This window comes from Sciurus vulgaris (assembly GCF_902686455.1).
Source record: "Sciurus vulgaris genome assembly, chromosome: 5".
In the NCBI taxonomy this organism is placed as follows: domain Eukaryota; kingdom Metazoa; phylum Chordata; class Mammalia; order Rodentia; family Sciuridae; genus Sciurus; species Sciurus vulgaris.
Window position 1 is genome coordinate 45,051,679 of NC_136465.1, and position 23,813 is coordinate 45,075,491.

A 23,813-nucleotide genomic window follows, 5' to 3' on the forward strand; every position below is an offset into this window, starting at 1 on the left:
CAAAACTTCAACTAGGGCCAGGTGAGTTGGCACACATCTGTAATCCCTGCAGCTTGGGAGGCTGAGCCAGGAGGATTGAATTCAAAGGCAGCCTCAGCAAAAGTGAGGTGCTAAGTAACTCAATAAGACCCTGTCTCTAAATAAAATACAAAATAAGGCTGGGGATGTGGCACAATGATCAAGTGCCCCTGAGTTTAATCTCTAGTATCAAAAAAAAAAAAAAGAAAGAAAGAAAAAGAAAAGCCTTCAAATAGGGCTGGGGCTCTAGCTCAGTGGTAGAACACTTGCCTCACACGTATGAGGAACCACATAAAAATAAATAAATAAAGGTGTTGTGTCCATCTACAACTAAAATTATTAAAAAAAAAAAAAAAAAAAACTTTAACAAGATTCTGAGATCAATGAAACCAGATCATTTTGTTCCCATTATCCCCCTGGTAACCATACAAATATCTATACATACATAGTGACTGCTAAGTAACTACTAGTTTAAAAAATAAGTATCAACATTGATACAAAACTGTATCACTGCAATAGTGGCCAATTCCCTGGTTATATGAAACAGCTGGATTTTTTCACCCCAATACCATTTAAGATTCTTAAAGGGAGGGAAAAAACACTTTATTCTACAGAACTTCTGTATTAGAATTAAAATTAAAAACTAAAATGAATATTAAATATGTAACTTCTTGCCAAGAGCATTAAGAAACATTTCAGAATTAAGTTTGTGTTGAGGGTCCCCAATACCACCTACATACTTGGTGGGTAAACTCACACAATCAGCATATAGTCATATTCATGGTCAAGGTTTACTACAGCAAAATGATACAAAAGCAAAATCAGCAAAGAAAAAAAGTGGCCTGGAGCAAAGTTAAAGAGGAACTAGATGAAAGCTTCCCAGAGTGATTCCCTGCCAAGTCACACAGGGCTTACTTAATTCCTTTAGCAAAGAGTTGTGACATGTAAAACACTCTCTACCTAGGGGGCTCATTAAAGATTCAGAGACCAAGAAGCCTGGTCATACAGACACCCTCTATCTAGTACATAACAAAATTCCAATCTACCATAAGGAAAGCAGGTGTTCAGCATTAACCACACTGGTTGAACAACAGTTTAGGAACAGATAGTCACCATGATTAGTCAAGGAACAGTGGTTACATTTTATATTTTCCAAGTTCTCATATACAATCTGAATGCAAACCTTGTGAGCTGGCCTGTCTAAAGATAGTGATTTCAGGCTTGCTATGTTAACTCTTTTCTGCACAGGTATCATTGTAATCACTATCTTCTGATAAATAAAAGGAGTCAGTCATTTCTTCATTGTATTTTGTTCACAAAGATACCAATCTACCACAGGCAAGGAATATATCTGAAGAGATTTTACTTGAAAAAGATTTGGGTTGTGTAAAGTTATCCCTGTGGGACAAAGAGACTATGTATCTAAAAGAAAATATTTGAGAACTAAGGTCTGAGACCATGAAAAATAGTTAATCTTATTTAACATGTTTAAGGACTAACATCCTGAAACAATGGAAAACAAGAACAAAAGCCACAAAATAACATAAATATTAATTATAACTTATTAACATGAATTTCTATGTAGTACATAAAATTTCCAGCTTTAGGAATAAAAATGTAAAAACCTTGATTTTTTATTGGTTCTTTTTAGTTATACATGACAACAGAATTCATTTTGACATAATTATGCAATTGTGGATACATCTTGTTCTAATTCAGTCCCCAGTACCTTTCTTTCCCTTCCCTTTCCCCCTACTCCCTTTCCTTTCTTGATCTTTCTGCCATATGCCCATAGTTATTTTTTAATCAATTTTTGTGGATATACACAATGGTGAGATTTACTGTGCTATATTCATATATGAACATAGGACAGTTATGTCAGGTTCATTCCACTGTCTTTACTTTTCCAATTCCTCTTTCCCTTTCCCATTCCAGCCCTTCTTTCCCTTCATTCCCCTTTTTCTGCTCCACTGAACTTCTATTCTTATCCTCTTCACATTATTGTGTTAGCTTCCACATATCAGAGATAATATTCAACCTTTAATTTTGGGGGGCTGACATTTCATTTAGCACGATCGTCTCCAGATCCATCTGTTTACTGACAAACGTCATAAAGTCATTCATTCTTCATTATGGCTGAGTAACACAGCATTGTGAATATATCCCACATTTTCTTTATCCATTTATCTGTTAGAGGGTATCTAGGTTGGCTCCATAGCTTAGGTATTTTGAACTGTGCTGCTATGAACATTGATGTGACTGCATAACTGATCTGTATTTTAAATTTCTGAGTAGCTATCAAAATGATACTTCTCAAAGTAACTATCATTTCAGTTATAACCTTCACAAACACAGATGTTTTAGAGAAATAAAACACTATTTTGTAGGCAATTTATTTCTATAATTGTATAAGAAGAAACTCTTCAATGAGTTTTTAAACAATATGAAAGCATTCTTTTTCATTTCATTTAATGAAATTCTACTAAACACATGAGTAGAAAGCCCTAAACTTCATGTGATCTAGCATAAATGCATTAACTTCTTCACCACCATCATCATCGTCATTGGTGTAATAATTTGTATTAAAAGAACTTTCTTACTTGTGGTAGATTCCAAATTTAACTACAAAGATTAATAATATGCCTAGACAATTACTAAGTTCCTGTAGGATAATGACAACCAATTTCTAAAAACCACTTCATTTTTCACAAGAGCAAACAAAAGTATTCATGCTGATAATGTAATGAGGATAAAGAGAATCATAGAATGTAAAGGTACACAGGAGTGAAGAACTTCACACCTACTACATTAGAAACCAACCTGTTTTAAGTCAGCTTTTTCACTGCTGTGACTAAATGATCTGACCAGAACAACTGTAGAGGAAAAAGGTTTATTTGAGGGCTCACAGTTTCAAAGGTCATAGTCCACAGAAGGCCAGCTTCATTCCTCTGGGCTGAGGTGAGGCAGAACATCAGGAAGGAAAAGCATGGCAGAGGGAAGCAGCTCACATCATCAGAAAGCAGAAAGATACTCCACTTTCTCCATACAAAATACAAACTCCATAGCCACACCCCAATTCCCACCTCCTCAGCCACACCTTACCACTTCTATTAATCCCATCAGGATTAATTCACTGATTGGGAAGAGTCTTACAACCTAATTCTTTCTCCTCTGAACCTTCCTACATTGTCTCACATGTGAGCTTTCAGGGGACACCTCACATCCAAACCATAACACAACTCCAGAACAGGAAGTAAGGTAGAGAGATGATAGAAAAACAAAAAGGAAAACAAGGTCCTAACAGAGGTGGAATGCAGTGTGAGGTGGGGGAGATGAGATCATGAGAAAAAGAACTGGCTGAATTGAAAAATATGGGAAAAATGTTAATACAGGGTGAGTAAATAACAAGGGCTATTAGACAATATAAAGGAACATAATAGTTCAAAAAAAAATAGAATAAAACGTCTAGGAATAAATTTAACCAAGAAAGTAGATTTCTGCAATGAAAACTTAAAAATACTAATTAAAAAAAAACTGAAAACAAAAAGAAAAGTTATCCTATGATCATGGGTTGAAAGAATACTATTAATATTTCCAAACTACCTAAAGCAATCTACAGATTCAGTGAAATCCCCATCAAAATACCAATGGCATTCATCACAGAAATAGATAAAACAATCCTAAAATTCATATGGTTCCACACTAGACCCCAAATGGCCAAAGCAATCTTGAGCAAAAGGAACAACAATAGAGGCATCACACTATCTTACCTCAAAATACACTACAAAGCTATAGTAACTAAACAGCATGGCATTGCCATAAAATCTGGCACACAGACCAAAAGGACACAGAACCCAGAAAAAAAAAAAAAAAAAAAAAACAACCCACACATCTACAGTCAACAGTCAACTCTAAACAAAAGTGCCAAAAACATATCCTGGACAGTCTTTCCAACAGTGCTATAAAAACTATGTCCAAAGGCAGAAGAATGAAACTACATCCCTATATTTCTCATCTTACACAAAAACAACTATATTTGAATCTAAATTAAAAGACATGAAAATACTAGAAGAAAACCAAAGGGAAACACATCAAGACACCTCTCTCAGCAATGAATTTTTGCATAAGACCCCAAAAGCAAAGGCAGCAAAAGCAAATATAGATAAATGGCCTTATGTCAAACTTAGAAGCTTCTGCACAACAGAGTAACAACCTGCAGATAAGAAGAAATATATATGCTAATATTTATGCAACAAGTGATTAACACTCAGAATATATAAAGAATTCAAAAAACTCAATGGCAAAAATTCAAATAATCAGATTTTTAAAATGGAAAAATGATTTGAATAGATTTTTCTCAAATAACATATACAAATGACCATGTAAAAGAAAAAATGTTCTGTATTACTAATTATCGGGGAAATGCAAATACAAACCACAATGAGATATCATCTCACTCCAATTAGAATGGCTATAATTAAAAAGATCGAAAATAATAAATGCTGATGAGGATGTAGAAAAAGGGGAGTTATATATATTGTTGATGGGAATATAAATTAGTACAACATGATGGAAAACAGTATGGAGAGTCCTCAAAACTGTAAAAATAGATCATTCACATGATTCACTACCGGATATATGTCCAACAAAAAATGAAATCAGTGCATCAAAAGTACCTATACTCCCATGTTTACTGAAGCAATATTCACAATAAGTATAGAATCAACAGAGGTATCCCACTGGTGGATGAAAATGTGAAATACATATATAGTGTAATATTTGTGGCTTTTAAAATAATATAAAATCTTGTATTTTGCAGCAACATGGATAGAATAGGAGGGCATTATGTCAAATGAAATGAGGCAGGCCCACAAATACAAATAATGTTATGTCCTCACTCATGTGGAAGGTAAAAGTTTGATTTTACCAAAGTAGATAGCGGAATAGTGGTGGGCACCAGTGTTTAGAAAGAGTTAGGAGAAAGGACTTAAGAGGTAGGTTAAACAGCAGGTAACAGAATAAAAGTTACACAGGAGGGATAAGTTACAATGTTCTAAATCACAATAGAGTGACTAGAATTCGCAATAATTATATTTTATAAAGAACTAGAAGCAATAGATCCAAAGTTTCTCAACACAAATAATGATAAATCTGTACTCCTGTGGAAATGCTAATTAACCTGATTTCATCATTATACACTGCAAATATTGAGTATTGCACTGTACTTCATAAACATATATAATTTTTCAATGGAAATTTTAGAAGATAACAGAAGTAATAGTGTACCAGTTTGTGTGGAGCAGGAGGCAACTTAGAGGCAACACGCACTGAAGGATTGGTGATAGAACAAAACAGAAAACAAGGTCAGAGGAATTAAGGGACCTATGAAAAACAAAATTTATCTCACATACCACTGCAAAGAAAGCGAGCCTCTAACAGGAAAAAAAAAAAAAAAAAAAAAGAAGAAGAAGAAAATGGCTTGCTATATTCAAACTATTTCACTTTATAAACAAAAATGGGCACTCAATTAAAATTAGTAGGCCACCACCACCCCCTACATATAAGCTGTTATTCTAATCAAAGGTATTTTTAAAGGAGCAGAAAATAATCACTAGCATCTATAAACAAAACTACCACGGGGGGAGGGGGGATCAAAATTATTCAATTGCTGAAAGATTTCCCAGAAAAAAACAAAAATTAAAAATCATAAAGGAAATAAAACTGAAACACAATAAAGTAAATGTCATTACAAAAGCATTTGAAGACATAAAAAAATCTCAATTCAGAAATTGAAATTCAAAAACTTGAAATAGAAGAAAATGTTTATCAGATTCAGAAAATCAATGAAAAGGGGAAAAAAAGAATAATATATGATAAAGAAAATAAAACTATATTACAAGGTCCCAAAGAATAGAGTTGACCAAAAAAAAAAAAAAAAAAAAAAAAGTACATTAAGAATAAGAATTAGAAGCAGGTAAGAAACCAAAAACAAATTCAAGGCTTAAAAGGGCATGCTAGGTATAAAATATGAACCAAAAAAAAAAAATGTATATATATATTAAACAGTCCCTGAGGTGGAAAAACAAAATAATGAAACAGAACTGCTATTTTAAGTTGTAATAATTAAACTTTCTGGAAATAAAAGGAAACCTTTATCCACATATTAAAAGAGCCTACTATATACCTGCAAAAAGGGACCAAGCATAGTCAATTGTGAAACACAGTATAACAAAATTTGTAGACTTCAATTAAAAACTTCAAGCACACTTTGGCTATCAAGGCAAAAAGACAAATCATAATCACATTAAGAGAATTAAACTGGCACCAATTTCATGAACATGCCAAATAAAATTTCTTGGGAATTATGTCAGCAAAGACCATTCAATTTCTTCAGAAGTCAAAGAAAAACTGCTCTCTTCAGACTTGATCACCAAAAGGATTCCCAACCCCTGAAAAGATTCTTTAGGTACTGAAAAAAAGTACACATCACACTTGGGTATTGCTCACGATCACTTATTAGGCTAACCCATAAATTAGGATTCTCAATCCAACAGGCTGCACTGGGAATGTCCAGGAAGTCATGGCACATCCTCTGCCTTTGAGGCCACACAAAACTAATGACCTCTTCGAACTACAGTTCTCTGTGACTAATGATTACGTTATGGAAGAGTAAGTTGTCTTGTACCTACCAATGCCCATTTGATTTCTGGATATTCCACCTACCTGACATGAACACCACATAGAAATGCCTAATATCCCAATCTGGGGACAGGTCAGCTCATTAAGTATGAAGGATCAAACAGAATTTGCTTGTAGAAATGGTAAAATTAAGAATACAGTTGGCCAGGAGTCGTGGTACACGCCTGTAATCTCAGCAATTGGGGTCAAGGCAGAAAGGAGAATTGCAAATTCAAGGCCAGCCTCAGCAACTTAGAAAGACTTTGTCTCAAAATAAAACATCAAAAGGGCTAGGGATGTGGCTTAGTGGTTAAGTGCCCCTCAGTTTAATCCCTACTACCAAAAGAAAAAAGAAAAAAAAAAAAAAATCACAGCTGACCTCGCCATAGAAGCCTTTCAGTTTTACATATAACAGTAGCAGTTACATATCTCAGGGAACCTTATTCCCAACTCTGCCACCTAAAGCAATGTTCAGTGGGGCTTTCAATTCAGAGGTTCCTCAAAATGCCTAGGCCTGGTTTACTAATGATACTAATTTGAGATACACTAGTACTGGATGGGCTGCTATGGTTGTTAGGCCTTCAAAACAGCTATGCAATATCCAAAGTGATATAGCTGTTCTACACAAGGGTCTGAACTCCAAACAGATCTCAGACCTGACCAAGACAGACTGTATTAAACCATCCTACATCATTACTGACTAATGCAAATGACCTAATCATACAGTCTGCTACTTCTCCTTGAAAACATTCCTGTTTCTGAAAAAACATTATACCTGCCCACCAATCACTTATGGATCATTAACAAAGATGCTCAGAGTAAAAACCAATTATCTGATAAGACCAAGTGGAATGAAGCTGTTGATTAAACCTGCAATGCCCGGATTACCACCACTGCCACCTGGCTCCACTATCCTAACTTCAAACAAGTTACAATGCATCCTAAACTTAAAATTCTCATCAGACATAGACCGGTTTACTTTGTGAAGAAAGAAGTCACACTGGTTAAGGTCATTGTGCATAACCACTCGTAGAAACCCATGATACTAGTCCTTTGACTTTCTCCTAGGGATTCCACTAGAGCCTCATGACAATGACACTACCCCTCCAGTAATGAGCAACCTAGAACATAACTTGCTTTCTAAATACTGCTTCCTAACCAAGAGGAACCACAACTCCTTGAAAAAAGACATTGATCACAGTTTCACTGCAAAGAAAATGTAAATTACTTAGATCTTCTGTACAAAATAGTACCCTTTGGAAATATACCATGATGTAGGAGTTGATGCCCACTGGTCAAATTTAGGACAGTTTGAACATAAGATAACAATCATAGCAATGGATAAGTGAATAAAAAATAATCCTTGAATTGAGATACTCATAAGAGAAGCTGAGTTAGGAAAAGCTCTCCTTACAGATGCATGGCAACTAATTAACATAGAAAGAAATGACAATTTAACAATCACTATTCCACAAATACCAAATTCAAGCAAGGGTTATTGATGGATGCTATAACCACCAGATAAAAAAATCTACTGAGAAACAGGATATTCACATAACTAAGAACATTCCCTCTCAGCCAACTTGCCTCTCCCAAATACTTATTATAAGGGTAAATATACTTATACAACAAAGAGATCTGGTGACCATCACATAATTCAAGTGATCGATCTCAACATTAGTATCTGAACAATCTAACTATGTGCCTCCTGACACGAAAGAGTAAGAAATATATCAGTGACTTCCTTAGTACTTTTGCCCAAAAATAAATACCAGAATCTAATAAAGAGAAAATAATCAGACAAATCTAGAGCTTGGAACTCTTAGATGTCTTAAAAATATTTTTTAAAAAGCAGTCAATGTCATCAAAACTAAAACAAATCTTTTTAAAAGCATGAAATGCTGAAGACTAAAAGAAACTAAAGAAGCTCAGCAACCAAATGCAATAGATGAGCCTTCATTCAGCCCCAAACTGGAGGGAGGGTTAAAAGACATTTTGGAGACAAATGTAAATTTTAAATATGGGTATATAACAAAATTACATCATTGAATTAATGATAATTTACTTAAAAGTGATAACAGTACTCTTGATTATGTAAGAATGGCTATATTCTTAAGAATGTATTACTGAAGTATTTAGGGGCGATATTCCATGTTTACAAACTCATAGGTACCTTTGGTGATATCTGACATATGTACATAAGAGAACAATATCAAAAGTGGTAAAATGTTAATAATTAGTGAACCTTGGTAAAGAATAAAACAGTTCTGTTTTAATTTTCTGTAGGCTTGAAATTACAGAGGTAAGAACATTAAACTTTAAATTGAAAGAATTCAGAAAACAGAAAATAATTCAGGAATGCTAAAATGTCACATGAATCAGGGAAGTTCCCTAAAAACAGTGAAAGAGCTAGGATTATAGAATCTGAAAAAGAAACGCCTAGGAATAACATTAAAACAATAAAATTATATCACATGCCTTTAACATAAAAAAATTAGAGACCTCAGCGATAACCTGAGCATCATTATATTAAAGCGATCATGGATTTGTTCAAGCCTTAAATATTCCTCATGTTCAGTCAAACCAGAAAAACAACAACAAAACAAACAAACAAAAAAGGGTGAATGATATGAGAATGGGTATGATCTAGTCTTTGAAAAAGAAGTGAAACACCTTACTCAGGTAGCCAAGCAAATGAGAGAAACTTTAAAGATCATTATTCCTTTTTCTAAGGAATAAGGAAACAATAAGGAATGTTTCCACTTATAGAATAATGTACTTATATATGCTTCAAGTAATATACAAGGATAATTTTATTCATCTATGTTTTTTACCTTATCTTTTAATTTTAGAATCTAATACTATGAGAGATGTGACCTCACTATAATGAAACCAAAGGCTAATGAGCTCTTTTTCACATGGTTTTGTTAACTACATTCAATGCCTTAGTCCTTATTAAGAGACACTGCCTTGAACAAAAGCTTTCATGAATCTTATGAGTTGAAAAAATGCTGGCTGATGAAGCCCTAGTAAGTGGGGAACAGAAGAGCAAGATACAAATTATGGTTCACAGATGATGACGAATATATGTATTTAAAGAAAGCATTAAGCTCTGAGTCTTAGAATTGCAAATCCCAATTCTGACAAGTACAAGCTATGTGACTTCAGATAAATTATATAACCCCTCAGTTTTAATGTTTTCATCTATAAAATGGATGTTTTTTTCAGATCTTTCAGAGTAATGAGTTACTTGAGAGAATCTGGGTGTTTGTGTGCTTCTGACTGAACATAAGGCTCCCAAAAGTTTAAAAATAGGAAAAATTTTACCCAAATGAGGAAAAGATGTTATCCCGTTAACATGTCAATGTAATACATTCTTCAAAATTCTTTTAAAATATCTTTGTAATTTACTTTTTTCCCATTTATTTGGAGTTTGACAATATAATAATATCGAGAATACATCACCAAAATTTTGGGTATCCATGTTCTTCGCTTGATTCTACAAATAGTATTTTATTTTCCTTCATCTGAACCTTTTCCTTAATTAACAGTAATTACCTTAAAAGAGGCTATTTTGTCCCTAGAATTTGTAATAAATTCTGGAGGATACGAGTTACTTAGTGGAAGAATAATTTAAAAAGATTTAGCAATTATGGGGAATATTCCCTATAATATAATTTGATCAAGGAAGTTTGGAGTTAACACTTAAGGGAGGTGAGAATTGTACTGAGTAGTCATAATTAACAACTTTATTTGGCCAAGGAGTTTGATGTTAGCACTGAGGGAGGTGAGAATTGAATTCTGAAATTTGTGAATAAACTGACTGTGTGAAGGAAGAGCAGAATGATTTGCTAAAAGAACTTACACGGAAGGCAAGGCATTCACCAGTCTTTCAACAAAGAAAAGCAACTGCAGAATTATAAGTATAATCTGAGAACCGAAGCAAATTTCTTAAAGAAAAGAAGAAAAGCAGAAAAGTCTCACAAAGGAAAGCATATGACTTTTTAAATGCTATGAACTTTTCAAACATTCTGTAGAATTATAAAAGATTAAAACAGTATTATAGAAACAGTCCAAACCTGCACTGACAAAGAAGAACCCAGGAAAATTTAATTCATGTGGAGGGAGGAAGATGGTTGCTGGGGACAGGGTGTCTTTTCTCAATGTATCTACTACTCCTTTTGATATTTAATTAATAATTCAGATATATAATTTGAAAAATTTTCTTGAAGAATTTTTCCAGAAGCTCCTTTTTAGTTTTTCATCTCAGTTGTTACCTTGAGATCTCTTTGAATCAATATGCCCACTGTCTTATGGGTCCCACCTAGTACTCAAGACCACTGCTCTATCATGATTACTTAACATTCTCCTTTAAAATTTATATCACCCTATAATATAAACTTATCATCTAAATCTAACATACTTCAAAAGTCATACCTCTACCAAGCTCAATTTTTTTCTTTTCCATTTCTATCACCACAGTAATTTGAACATACAAATGTACAATGTAGACATTACCACAGTCTCATAGTTCCTCATGTTTCTCTATACCATCATCCTACTTTAGCAATTTACTCATTTACTAAATAAACCATTCACACCAACTTTCTAATTTTCAATCCTATCTTACTTCTACAAAAAACAACCTATTCACCACCCTTTTGAAAATCTACTTAATTGCAACACAACTAGTTTGTCTGTTTTGCCCAGCTTCCTTAAACACAACTTTGAAACCAGAGTCACACTAATCATGCTCTTCAATGAAATAAAATAAATAAAAGCTGAGTCCTAGACCTGCTTCTTTCCCTTTCTCTAATCTGGTTTATAGATTTATTAAGATTATATATGTTTTAGAATGGCAATCTTTTGGCCTACCCCAAAATAATCAGAAAGCCTAGCATACATGGGGCCCATAAATCTGCTCTATACTTTTTATCTGCCTCTAAACCTTCACCTGTGCTTTCTTTTCTAATAACCCAGATTTTTCCTTGATCCATTAATTAAATTTTCTAATAACATCTTTTTCTCTTCTAATTCTAATACTTCTAACATTTAAAAATATAGTACAATCTAGGCTATAGTAAATAAAGGAAAAATAAAGGTTTTATAAGCTAGTTATCATTAAAAAAATTCAAAGTCTACATTTCATGACTCATTTAACAACATAATATCTAGTACAAAAATTCCCAAAGCACGTACAATTTAACAGTATGTTATGGATTATATTATCACAACACATATAATTACATGTCACTGTGAAATACATTTTTGAATAAAATCTTCTAGATTATAAAATAGTTAAATATTTCTTTATAATACTAACAATGGAAACCAATATATTTAATTTTTAAACCTTGTTGAAATTTATTTTTTTCAAATTAACATATTTAATTTTAGAAGAAACAAATGATTTTTCCAAAATACACCTTGTTTTAAATGGAAACTACACTGTTATAACAAAATGCCTATTAAGGTGGTATTTTTGTCTGAGTAGGAACCTTATAGCACCCCCAAGGCATAGTCCTATCTAAATGTACTAGTCCAATTCTAACAGTAATGCTAATACCCATTTGGGCACTGGTCCTCAAATTTGATAAGAAAAAAACTTAGTATCATTTGAAGTGCTATTTTTCAAAATATTTTTGTTCACCATCTTCTCTACTGACTTCTATTCATGCTAGAACACACATTATTAGCTTATGACAATATCCTTCTTGAAAATTTCAGAGTACCAAAATTTCCCTTCTGCAAGTTAGTTTTGTGTAAAACTAACTTTTGTCAGTGACCTATTACTAATGACCTTACTCTCCACTGAAGTTCAAAATGACTTAAAAGCCTAAAAATGATTAGAAAGTCTACAATTAGCATACAATTAAAGAATGAGTGCTGATAAACAACACAACTTGGAGGAATTTTGAGGTAATTATGGTAAGTCAAAAAAGTTAAACCCAAAAGGCCAAACAATATACGATTCCATTTTCATGACATTCTTGAAATAAAATGAAAGAAATGGAAAATGAATTAATGATTGCTAGAGATGAAAGTCAAAGTAGAGAATGAAACAGGAGGAGGTAGGTTTGGCCATAAAGAACAAGAAAGTGATTCTCATGGTATTGTAAGTACTCTGTACTTGACTTATCAATGCCAATACCTGCTTGTGATGATATACCACAGATTTACAATAAGTTATCACTGGAGGAAACAATAGAAAAGATAGATAGAATATCTCTGTATTATTTCTTATAATTAGATGTGAGCCTATAATTATCTCAAAATAAGTTTAACTTTTTCAATTAATTGAAAACTGAAATTGAAAATTTAATTGAAAAAGTATGTTTTATATTTAGTATAAGTATGAAAGTATCATATTTATATTTGCCCAAAATTTTCTTTAATTTATTATACATACTGAAAAAATATTTCATTCGTTTATTTCTATAGCCTAGGAAAAAACTGTTAATCACCAGAGGTATCAAAAAATAAATGGACTTCCCTCAGATAAAAATGAGTATTCTCTATAAAATTATTAAACTACAGTACATTTAAGGGAGTTACTTGATTGACCACAGACAAAATTAGGTAACCTATAAGGCAACATGCAGGACTTAATGATAACATCAAGTTTTAATGATTATATATGGATCTATTCAATAAATATTTTACCTGCCCACAATAAAGAAATATTAGCCTATCAAAGTCATTTTCTAGAATATACTGATTTTGAGTTTACTTTTAAATGCACACTGCTACATTTTACAATGATGAACAACTCTTTAATTCTCTTATACATATTAATCATAAAATAAATAAAATTCAAAGCCTGGGATAATAGTTTTAAAAATTTTAAGTACATAAATTACCTGCAGACAGAACACTGCCGCTGAGGCTGTAGAGCAGTGAACATCACAATCATAGAATAGTTTCGAGGTGGTGCCTTTATAAATTTTCGGAATTTATCACCATTCATTCGGAAGATTGAACGCCTAGAACTCCATTCCATCAGCTGTTCTACTTTTTCAGCCAAAAGATTCTGTAATTAAACACAGGAATTAAAAGTTACACAGGGTTACAATTCTTCAGTTTGGAATATTAGAAATTACACTGAGAATATATTATATCACGAATTACTTTCGTTTCAAAGTTCTTCTTTTCCTGAATATATTCATTGTTATTGACCAGATTGCATAAAATATTTCATTTTACTTTTCCTAATGATTTCAAAAGTCTAAGAAAGATACTAAAAGTAAAACAATCAATTTCTGGCTTCCATTAAGATGCCACAGACATACATTTTCCCAATTCCCCACTACACAGAGCTAAAAAATCTGTTAATTATGCATAAAGCTAATAAACATAAGAAGATTGTGAAAGGTATAGAGAAGGCAGACTAGCCTGAAAAAATGACATGGTGATGAGTTTCCTGGGTTTCTTTTGGCCTCATATTTCCCAGACCAGTTGCTGGAGAAGTTGCCAATTCTAAAATATGAATGGGTATACACACACACACACACACACACAAACACAAATCCTCAGGTAAAGCTTGCTCTGCTCGCTCCACCCAAAGAAAAGAAAAACAGCAGCCTAGAAGGACAAAACAACTGCTTTACCTCCGTCAAATGCCAATCAATCAATCGATCAATCAATAAAAATAACTGTGGTCTCATTACCACCCTCACTACCGAAGCCTAGAAGGGAAGCCTCCACTTGACTGTAAATTTCTATTTAAACATTTGCATACAATGGCATAGAAAAATCTCACACAAACACAAAGCTCAAATGCACAAAAAGAATACTAATTATATAAGGTAGAAAACAAGAAAAATCAACCTACTTTGATAAAAGTCAGAAAAGTGAGTAATATAGACCTGGCAGAACAGTGGTGAGGCCCAGTGGCTGGGAGACAATACAATTTTGTAGGTTGGGTACTATTACATCCTGTTCAGAAGGGACAGAGGGGAGGAAGTAGCTAGCACTCTAGCTTCTGTAGACAAGGCTCTTATCTTTTGATCGATCATTTTACCTGAAAAAAGTCTAAGAAAGAACTCTACAGTGTTGTATTTCTATAAGAAAAATTCCCTGCCCTTGCAAAATCAAGCAAGTACTAGTGGTCAGGAGAGAAGCTTGAATTATGCTGTTTAACCAAGCTCCACTACAGAATTCAGAAAAAATGTAATCTCTTTCTCTTCCCCTCTCAATTAGACAAATGATGGTGGCTCCCATGAATGATTTAGGAACTAGGAATGAATATAAGAAGAGAGAAGGGAAGACAGGCATCTCCGTGTTAAAGGAAAAGACTTGCTACCCACTCGAGAAAGGGAAAAAGACAAATCAAAAGGAATGGAAGGGCAAGGAGGAGGAAGAATAAACTGGCCAAAGAGCAGAGTGCTCCAATTAGTAATTTGGTAGAAATGGAACATTCAGATAAGCATACAATGGCATACTAACTGTATGAAAAGGAAAAATTATGGCTAATTACTAGGGCAATTACTAGTTTTTAAAACAACATAATTTTTTTAAAGGCAACAACTAAAATTGATCCTAAAGTCAAAACAAACTAATTACTTAGATTTAGTTATATTTAACTGTCAGGGTGTAAATTCTGCCTATGAATATACTATATTTTCACAAGGAAAATAATCATCTTAATAAAGTAAAATAAAGTTTATTTTAGAAGTCATTGTTCTTTCTCATTAATACACCCCTAACAATTGAGAACTACATAGAAGGACTTTCACTAACTGCTCTTGGTTTTATATCTGAGAAAAAGCAAGGGTATTTTCCATGTTAAGAATGATTGATAAAAAACAGGTATATGTTGAATAGGATTTGCTATGAAAACATAACTATTACATATAACTATATTACTATTCTTTACTATTACTCAGGAAGCCCATATAATATCTATATATTCTTAGATATATTCAATATAAATACAAACTTCATATTATAAATATACAGGAATTATCACCATTGAGGCAAAGACAGAATATCCAGACTAGAAATTGAGCAGAGTCATCCATTAATAAAGGCAGAAGGAAACTGGTGTTAAAAATAACCTAGTTCCTAGAGTATTTAGTATAGTTTTCTCATTAAACACATTCACACACAATACACACCACCGAATTCTTATGCGCACACGCACGCGCATGCACACACACACACACACACACACACTCTACTCTGAACTCCTACAGTAATCTAACACACACACAAACACACACACACACCATTCTGAATTCCTATAATACTGTTAAAAACACACACATTCTTCCACCAATATGTATCTATCAAAACATAAAATAACTATACTGGGTCAAAGATTTTACTCGCAAGTTATCAAAGAAGCCAACCATAATTTCATGGAGGCTAGAAGAAACAGAATCCTGAGTTAGAACTATTTCTTATGGCATAAAAGTCAACATGAGTTTCACATTGTCAATTACATTCCAAGGGGACAGCGTGGAGTAGCCTGGGTGAATGATGCACCAGTAGTGATTTTATGTTATAGATGAAGAACTTATTAGGAAACCCCAATCTTTTAAAAGGACTGCTAGCAAACATGCCAAAATGATCTCCCTTTTCCTGGGCAGGAAACAAATCTGCCCTCTAACCTGGAAAGACATTATCTCTGTCTATAAAGGTTCTGTATAACAATAGTACAACACAAAATATGTTAATGCTTGTGCTCAGAAAATCTGCAGAAACATGAGGGATCCATGGAGAATTGTCTCCCAACAGTATTGGGGGGGGGGGGTTTCTTCAAAACACATAATTTGAAAATATAATCTTAAAAAAAAGATAAAGTCAAACACTAAATATAGGTTGTTCTGCTATGTATGCTTGATATATACACAGTTTTTTTTTTGTTGTTTTTTTTTTTTTTTTCCAAAAACAACTAACCTCTGAGTGGTAGAGGTAGGTAAATAATCCTGACACTTTGATAATTGGCTTCTGAGACAACACTATATTTGGCTAAGAAAAACAGTCATCCATCCTAAAATATCTTTGGCAGACTTTGGCAGATTTTGATTATTTTTAGATTTTCCTTCAAGGTTTCAAGACTTCAAAGACAAGATTCATCAAGCACAAAATACAATATCCACCTGTTTTACAAGATTCACCCCATAAGCTTCTATTCCACCAAAATCTGTGCTAAACAGAATGAAGGTAAACAAGGCTGGCATTCCTATTTCCCAAGTGCATTAGCCCATAAGGTAATAGTAAGCTTATTTACCGGCCTGATCAAAAGTGAAAATTCCTCAGTGAGGTAAATACTTCTTATTTAAATGACAAGAATATAAATATAGCTGCTTTTAAAAACCAAACAAAATAAAACAATGCATAGTCAAAACTTGACTTAACTGAATTCCTTTCTATGCTACACTTTTATAGTTACTATAAAGTTAAAATATTCCTTTAAAATTATACATCTTTAAATCTTCCCTATCTCTAATTATTGATGCTCTATAGACTGCAAGCACTGTGCTATAAATTTTAGGGTACATAATCATTTTTAATATCAAGTCTACATAAAAATGCAACTTTTACATAATTATGTCTTAAAAGGGGTAGAAGTCCTGTATACTGTTTTCCCATTACAGATGATCTAGAAAATATCTTTTCAAAAACAATGTCCATCAGCTTGCATTGCCCAACAGATCCAATATTGATATTTTTATTACTATGACAACACTGCCAAAAAACATTATCAGTGTTAGATTTCTATCTATCTACAATGTATTAATGTATTAGAATGTGAGATTCACGTTTCCCTTATAAGATTTAAGCATTCATTCCATTTTTTTTCTTTCTTGTGTACATGCATGTATACATTTCAATCTTAGCAAGTGAAAATGGTATCTCAATGTTTTAATCAGCAGTTATTTTCTGGCAAAATTGAAAATTTTCCAAAATTATTCATGTAATTATTACCTCATATCCTTTATCACTGACTACTCACAAACATAATTAAAATCAACTTATACAACAGAAAAGATAAAAATATGAAACTCTTTCCAGACTAATCAGAAAGAAAACTGATAATCAGGATAAAGTTTTATCTTCTAAATCTTCTTTTTGCTTATAGGTGAAACAAGGAAAAGCACAGGGTAAAATACATGAGAGAACTAGTGTCTCTGGGTGTATGTATATATATAAATATATATTGTTTATGCATATAAGAATATTTATAAATATAGAAATATACATGGCAAATGCAAATTTTAACTATGAGATATTAAAATGTGCCTTTTAGAGTAGCCAGGAAAAATAACAATACATGAATGAATGAATAAAGTCAATATCATAACTTTGGGAAACAAGCATTTGACTTGATATTCTTAAAGTCAAAGAGAAAAAAAGAACTGTACAAGGGCTGGTGTTGTAGCTCAGTGGTAGAACACTTGGCTAACACATGTGAGGCATTGGGTTTGATCCTCAACATCACATTTAAAACAATAAAGTATTATGTCCATCTACAACTAAAAAAAATTTTTAAAAAGAACTGCACACAAAAATCATACTTAGAGCTATTTTGTTTCTTACAGGGGTATGGATTCACACATCTATTATTCCATGAGTACATCAGTGTTGAACAGATAAATGCCAGATAATGAGTGCCAGATTTATCACTATCAGGAAAGAATTTACAAATAAGGAAGGTGAAGATAAATCCTGTGTTTTGGATAGATGTTGGAAGAATTCCTATCAATTGCGGCTTTTAAAATAGAAATAGGCATATCCATATTTTGCAAATAGAGAAATAAATATCAACCTGCATGGATAAATGAATTTGTATACATCTACATCCTAGCTCTGTCTGCTGATAGAGCTGAGAAACAATGGCACACAATAGGAAGAAGCACACTTAACACTAAGTCCTTGATTTTTTTTTTTAATTAAAAATCATAAATTTACATAGGGAAATGTTTAATTCTGTTATTTTTTTCCCTTCCCCCCACCCCTCCCACCCCTCTTTTCCCTCTATACAGTCCTTCCTTCCTCCATTCTTACCACACTCCTTATCCCTAACCCTAAACCTAACCCTAACACTAACACTAACCCCTCCTACCCCCTCCTTATATGTCCTCATCCGCTTATCGGCGAGATCATTTGTCCTTTAGTTTTTTGAGATTGGCTTATCTCACTTAGCATGATATCCTCGAATTTCATCCATTTGCCTACAAATGCCATAATTTTATCATTCTTCATGGCGGAGTAATATTCCATTGTATATATATGCCACAGTTTCTTTATCCATTCATCAACTGAAGGGCATCTAGGTTGGTTCCACAGTCTGGCTATAGTGAATTGAACAGCTATGAACATTGACGTGGCTGTATCTCTGTAGTATGCTGATTTTAAGACCTTTGGGTATAGGCCAAGGAGTGGAATAGCAGGGTCAAATGGTGGTTCCATTCCAAGCTTTCTGAGGAATCTCCATACTGCTTTCCAGAGTGGCTGCACTAATTTGTAACCCCACCAGCAATGTATGAGTGTACCTTTTTCCCCACATCCTCGCCAACACCTATTGTTGCTTATGTTCTTGATAATCGCCATTCTAATTGGGGTAAGATGAAATCTTAGGGGAGCTTTGATTTGCATTTCTCTTATTACTAGAGATGTTGAACATTTTTTCATATAGCTGTTGATTGCTTGCACATCTTCTTCTGTGAAGTGTCTGTTCATTTTCTTAGCCCAATTGTTGATTGGATTATTTGTATTCTTGGAGTAGAGTTTTTTGAGTTCTTTATAGATTCAGGATATTAGCGCTCTATCTGAAGTATGACTGGCAAAGATATTCTCCCACTCTGTAGGCTCTCTCTTCACATTACTGATAGTTTCCTTCGTTGAGAGAAAGCTTTTTAGTTTGAATCTATCCCAGTTGTTGATTCTTGCTTTTATTTCTTGTGCTATGGGACTCCTGTTAAGGAAGTCTGCTCCTAAGCCAACAAGTTGAAGGTTTGGACCTACTTTTTCTTCTATAAGATGCAGGGTCTCTGGTCTGATTCCGAGGTCCTTGATCCATTTTGAGTTGAGTTTTGTGCAGGGTGAGAGATAGGGGTTTAATTTCATTCTGTTGCATATGGTTTTCCAGTTTTCCCAGCACCATTTGTTGAAGAGGCTATCTTTTCTCCATTGCATATTTTTGGCACCAGAAATCAAATAGACCACAACACAATAATATTAGGTGATTTTAACACACCTCTCTCACCGCTGGATGGATTGTCCAAACAAAAATTGAATAAAGAAACCATAGATCTCAATAACACAATGAACAATTTAGACTTAACCGACTTATATAGAATATACCATCCAACAAAGAACGAATACACTTTCTTCTCAGCAGCACATGGATCCTTCTCTAAAATAGACCATGTTTTATGCCACAAAGTTACTGTTAGCAAATACAAGAAGATAGAGATACTACCTTGTACTCTATCAGATCATAATGGACTGAAATTAGAAATAAGACCTTGATTTCTAAATACTATTCCTCATTAAAAGGAAATAAGTTGATCAGACTAAGGGGAATAAAGGGAAGGGAGGAGGGACAGGAATAGGAAAGACAATGTAATGAATCTGACATAAGTATCTTATATATCACATAAATACATGAGTAGACCATAGTAAATCTCCACATCATGTACAACCACAAGACCGGGATCCTAATTAGAAAAAGATGTACTCCATGTTTGTATGAATATGTCAAAATATACTCTACTGTCATGTATAACTAAACAGAACAAATTTTTAAAAAAGAACTAGGGTTTTCCCTGAAGACATGGTTGATTAAAAGGCTAAAGTAGAGAAAATTATCACAAGTTTAGAATTATGGCAGTTTCTTACAGTAACAGAAACTAAGTAAGTGCTCAAAAAAGGCATATCAAAGGACCTAAAAACCAGTAGTACAAAACTCCCAATAACTAAAGCTGGAAAATTTTGAACAAGAGAAATGACAAATAGTGAGAATTTTAAACCACACAATAAGATAAATATTTACAAGTCTATACCTACATTAAAAAATAACTGCATGAATTTTAAAAAAAATTGGGGAACAGGGATAATTCTTTCTTAGAGAAGAATTCCAGTCAATGTAGAAGCATCAAAGAAGGCAGAAAATCATCATAATACCACAGCAAGACCTACCAAAGGATTTTAGGCTTAGATGAAATTTTGAGAAACTGAACACATATATAGTCCCCAATTATCTTCCCCAAGATGTTTATTAATTATGAAGTTTAAAAAAAGTACTATCGGGGGTTTCAAGATGGCGGCCTAGAGGGTGGCTGCATTTCGTGTTGCTCCAGGACTCAGGATTCAAGAGAAGAGATATTGGAACACTTGGGACCAACTCAAAGCAGCTGGGTGACTCTCACCCCCTGGGGGGGCATCCCGGATGGGACGGGGGTCCCGGAACGCAGGAAACTTTGTGAAGTAGAACTGCCGGCGAGACGCCCCTCCCCCCGCTGGAGCAGTGAACGCGGACAGCTGGGAGCGCCGTAAAGGAGGCCGCTTGGCACAGCGCTGGGACTCGGAGCAGCCACTGGGGCTCCGGCGGCTGTCCAGGGGAGGAGTGGCGAGGAGAACTGTGTGGACTCAGGACACCGGGGCCTGGCCTGAGGAGGAGGAGAGGAGCGTGGCCACTTGGATTCGGAGAGACTGCACCAGAGCTGCAGGCGGTTGCCAGAGGAGAAGCTGCACGGCGAGCTGTTTGGAATCAGAACGACGCTTCTGAACACCGGAGCCTGCCCTGAGGACGAGGAGGAAGAGGAGCGGCCGCTTGGATTCGGGAGACTACACCAGAGCTACAGGCGGTTGCCAGAGAAGGGGCTGCGTGGCGAGCTGTTTGGACTCTGACCACTTCTGAACCCCGGGGCCTGCCCGGAGGAGTAGGAGAAGGAGGAGAAGGAGTGTGGCGGGTCCTTTGGACTCACAGTGACTGCATTAGCGCTCCAGGCGGCTGCTCAGAGGAGAAGGCGAGTGGTGAGTTGTTTGCTCTTAAAGTGACAGCTCCTGAACACAGGGGGGCTGCCTGGAGGAGAAGCGTGGTGGGACGCTTGGTCTTGAGTGGCCGTACCTGAGCTCCGGGCGGTTGCCCAGAGGACCCGTGCAGCGGGTCACATGGATTCAGAGCCACTCAGAGGGACTGCTCCTGAACACACGGGGGATTATCTGGAGAAGGAGGAGGAACGGGGAGGGTCACTTCGACTCGGAGTGATTGATTGCCCCGGGCTACGGGTGGTTGGTGGGAGGAGGAGGCACGAAGTGAGTTTCTTGGACTCCTAGTGACCGCACCAGCATACTGGTCGGCTGTCTGGAGGAAGAGGCCTGTGGCGGGTCTCTGGGACTCAGAGCGATTGTTCGGGGCCACAGGTGGCTGCTCAGAGGAGGGGCCACGCAGCCAGGCGATTAGGTGCAGAGCAGGGTCCCAGGATCTAGGAGGCTTCTGGGTGGAAGAGCCGCACAGAGACAGGCTTAGGGCGGAGCGAAGGTTCCAGGCCTGTGGGCAAATTCTCTGAGGAGGGGCAGCCTAAGGAGATTCATCTGCGAAGGGTGAGGCTCCCAGGCCCAGGAGGTAGGGCCGGGCCCCTGGAAACGTTGCAGAGGAAGGCAGCCCAGCCCAGGCGGTAGCTGTAAATTGACGGGAACCTCTAGGAGGGAACTGACCAGCAAGACCTCCCCACTGGGTGAGTCTTCCCTGCCTGGTGCGGTTTCCCCACAAGGACGGTAAAACCAGAGACACAGGCCCAAACAGGCCTTGCCTCAGCCCACAGCCTAGGTCCCCTTTGGATGACCATTGGTCAACAAGTGGAGGCACCTCTGCCCACTAGCAGGGAATATACCCCACCAGAAGGCCACCACTCCTAGAGAGGCAGCTTCCTTGTGGAGCACCGCATTATCAACTTCCTCCAAGACTTCAGCCTACTGAAGGCTAAGAGGGGATATATATAGAAATCTTCAGGGACATTGTAAATCAACAGAGGAAATCTGCAATATCTCAGCGGTCCACTGATACCTGAACAATATGAGAAAACAAGGAAAGAAAATGCTGCAAACAAATCTAGATGTTACATCAATAAAACCCAATGACAGCATGGCAGAAGAAATGACAGAAAAGGAGTTCAGAATGTACATAATTAAAATGATCAGAGAAGCAAACGATGAGATGAAAGAGCAAATGCAAGCACTGAATGATCGCACCAATCGACAGTTAAAAGAGCAAATACAGGAAGCAAAAGATCATTTCAATAAAGAGTTAGAGATATTGAAAAAAAAACAAACAGAAATCCTTGACATGAAGGAAACAATAAACCAAATTAAGAACTCCATAGAAAGCATATCCAATAGGATAGAACACCTGGAAGACAGAACCTCAGACATTGAAGACAAAATATTTAACCTTGAAAACAAAGTTGAACAAACAGAGAAGATGGTAAGAAATCATGAACAGAATCTACAAGAACTATGGGATATCATGAAAAGGCCAAATTTAAGAATTATTGGGATTGAGGAAGGTCTAGAGAAACAAGCCAAAGGAATGAACAATTTATTCAATGAAATAATATCAGAAAATTTCCCTAATCTGAAGAATGAAATGGAAAATCAAGTTCAAGAGGCTTATAGGACTCCAAATACACAAAATTACAACAGACCCACACCAAGGCACATTATAATGAAAATACCTAACATACAAAATAAAGACAGAATTTTAAAGGCTGTGAGAGAAAAGAACCAAATTACATTCAGGGGGAAACCAATACGGATATCAGCAGATTTTTCAATCCAGACCCTAAAAGCTAGAAGGTCCTGGAACAACATCTTTCAAGCCCTGAAAGAAAATGGATGCCAACCAAGAATCTTATAACCAGCAAAACTTACCTTCAAATTTGACGATGAAATAAAATCCTTCCATGATAAACAAAAGCTAAAAGAATTTACAAAAAGAAAGCCAGCATTACAGAACATTCTCAGCAAAATATTCCATGAGGAAGAGATGAAAAACAAAGAAGCAAATCAGCAAAGGGAGGAATTATCCTAAAGGAAATGTCAAATAAAGGAGGAAACAAGTTGTGTCAAACAAATAAATAAACAAAATTTTAAAAATGAACCAAATG

The 23,813-nt window shown here is 35.3% G+C and overlaps 1 protein-coding gene across 8 annotated transcripts in view; it reads right to left on the reverse strand.

Annotated features, from left to right (window-relative positions):
* The window catches only part of TUSC3 (tumor suppressor candidate 3), a 333,190-nt gene that overhangs the window by 247,932 nt on the left and 61,445 nt on the right, over nucleotides 1–23,813 (reverse strand). For all 8 annotated transcript variants that reach the window (XR_013764209.1, XR_013764210.1, XR_013764211.1 and 5 more), the window contains exon 2: nucleotides 13,557–13,726. Coding sequence is in view for 5 of the 8 variants with exons in the window: in XM_079142764.1 (XP_078998890.1) it covers nucleotides 13,557–13,726 (170 nt within the window). In the remaining 3 variants the exon portion in view is untranslated. The remainder of the gene's footprint in view (nucleotides 1–13,556; nucleotides 13,727–23,813) is intronic.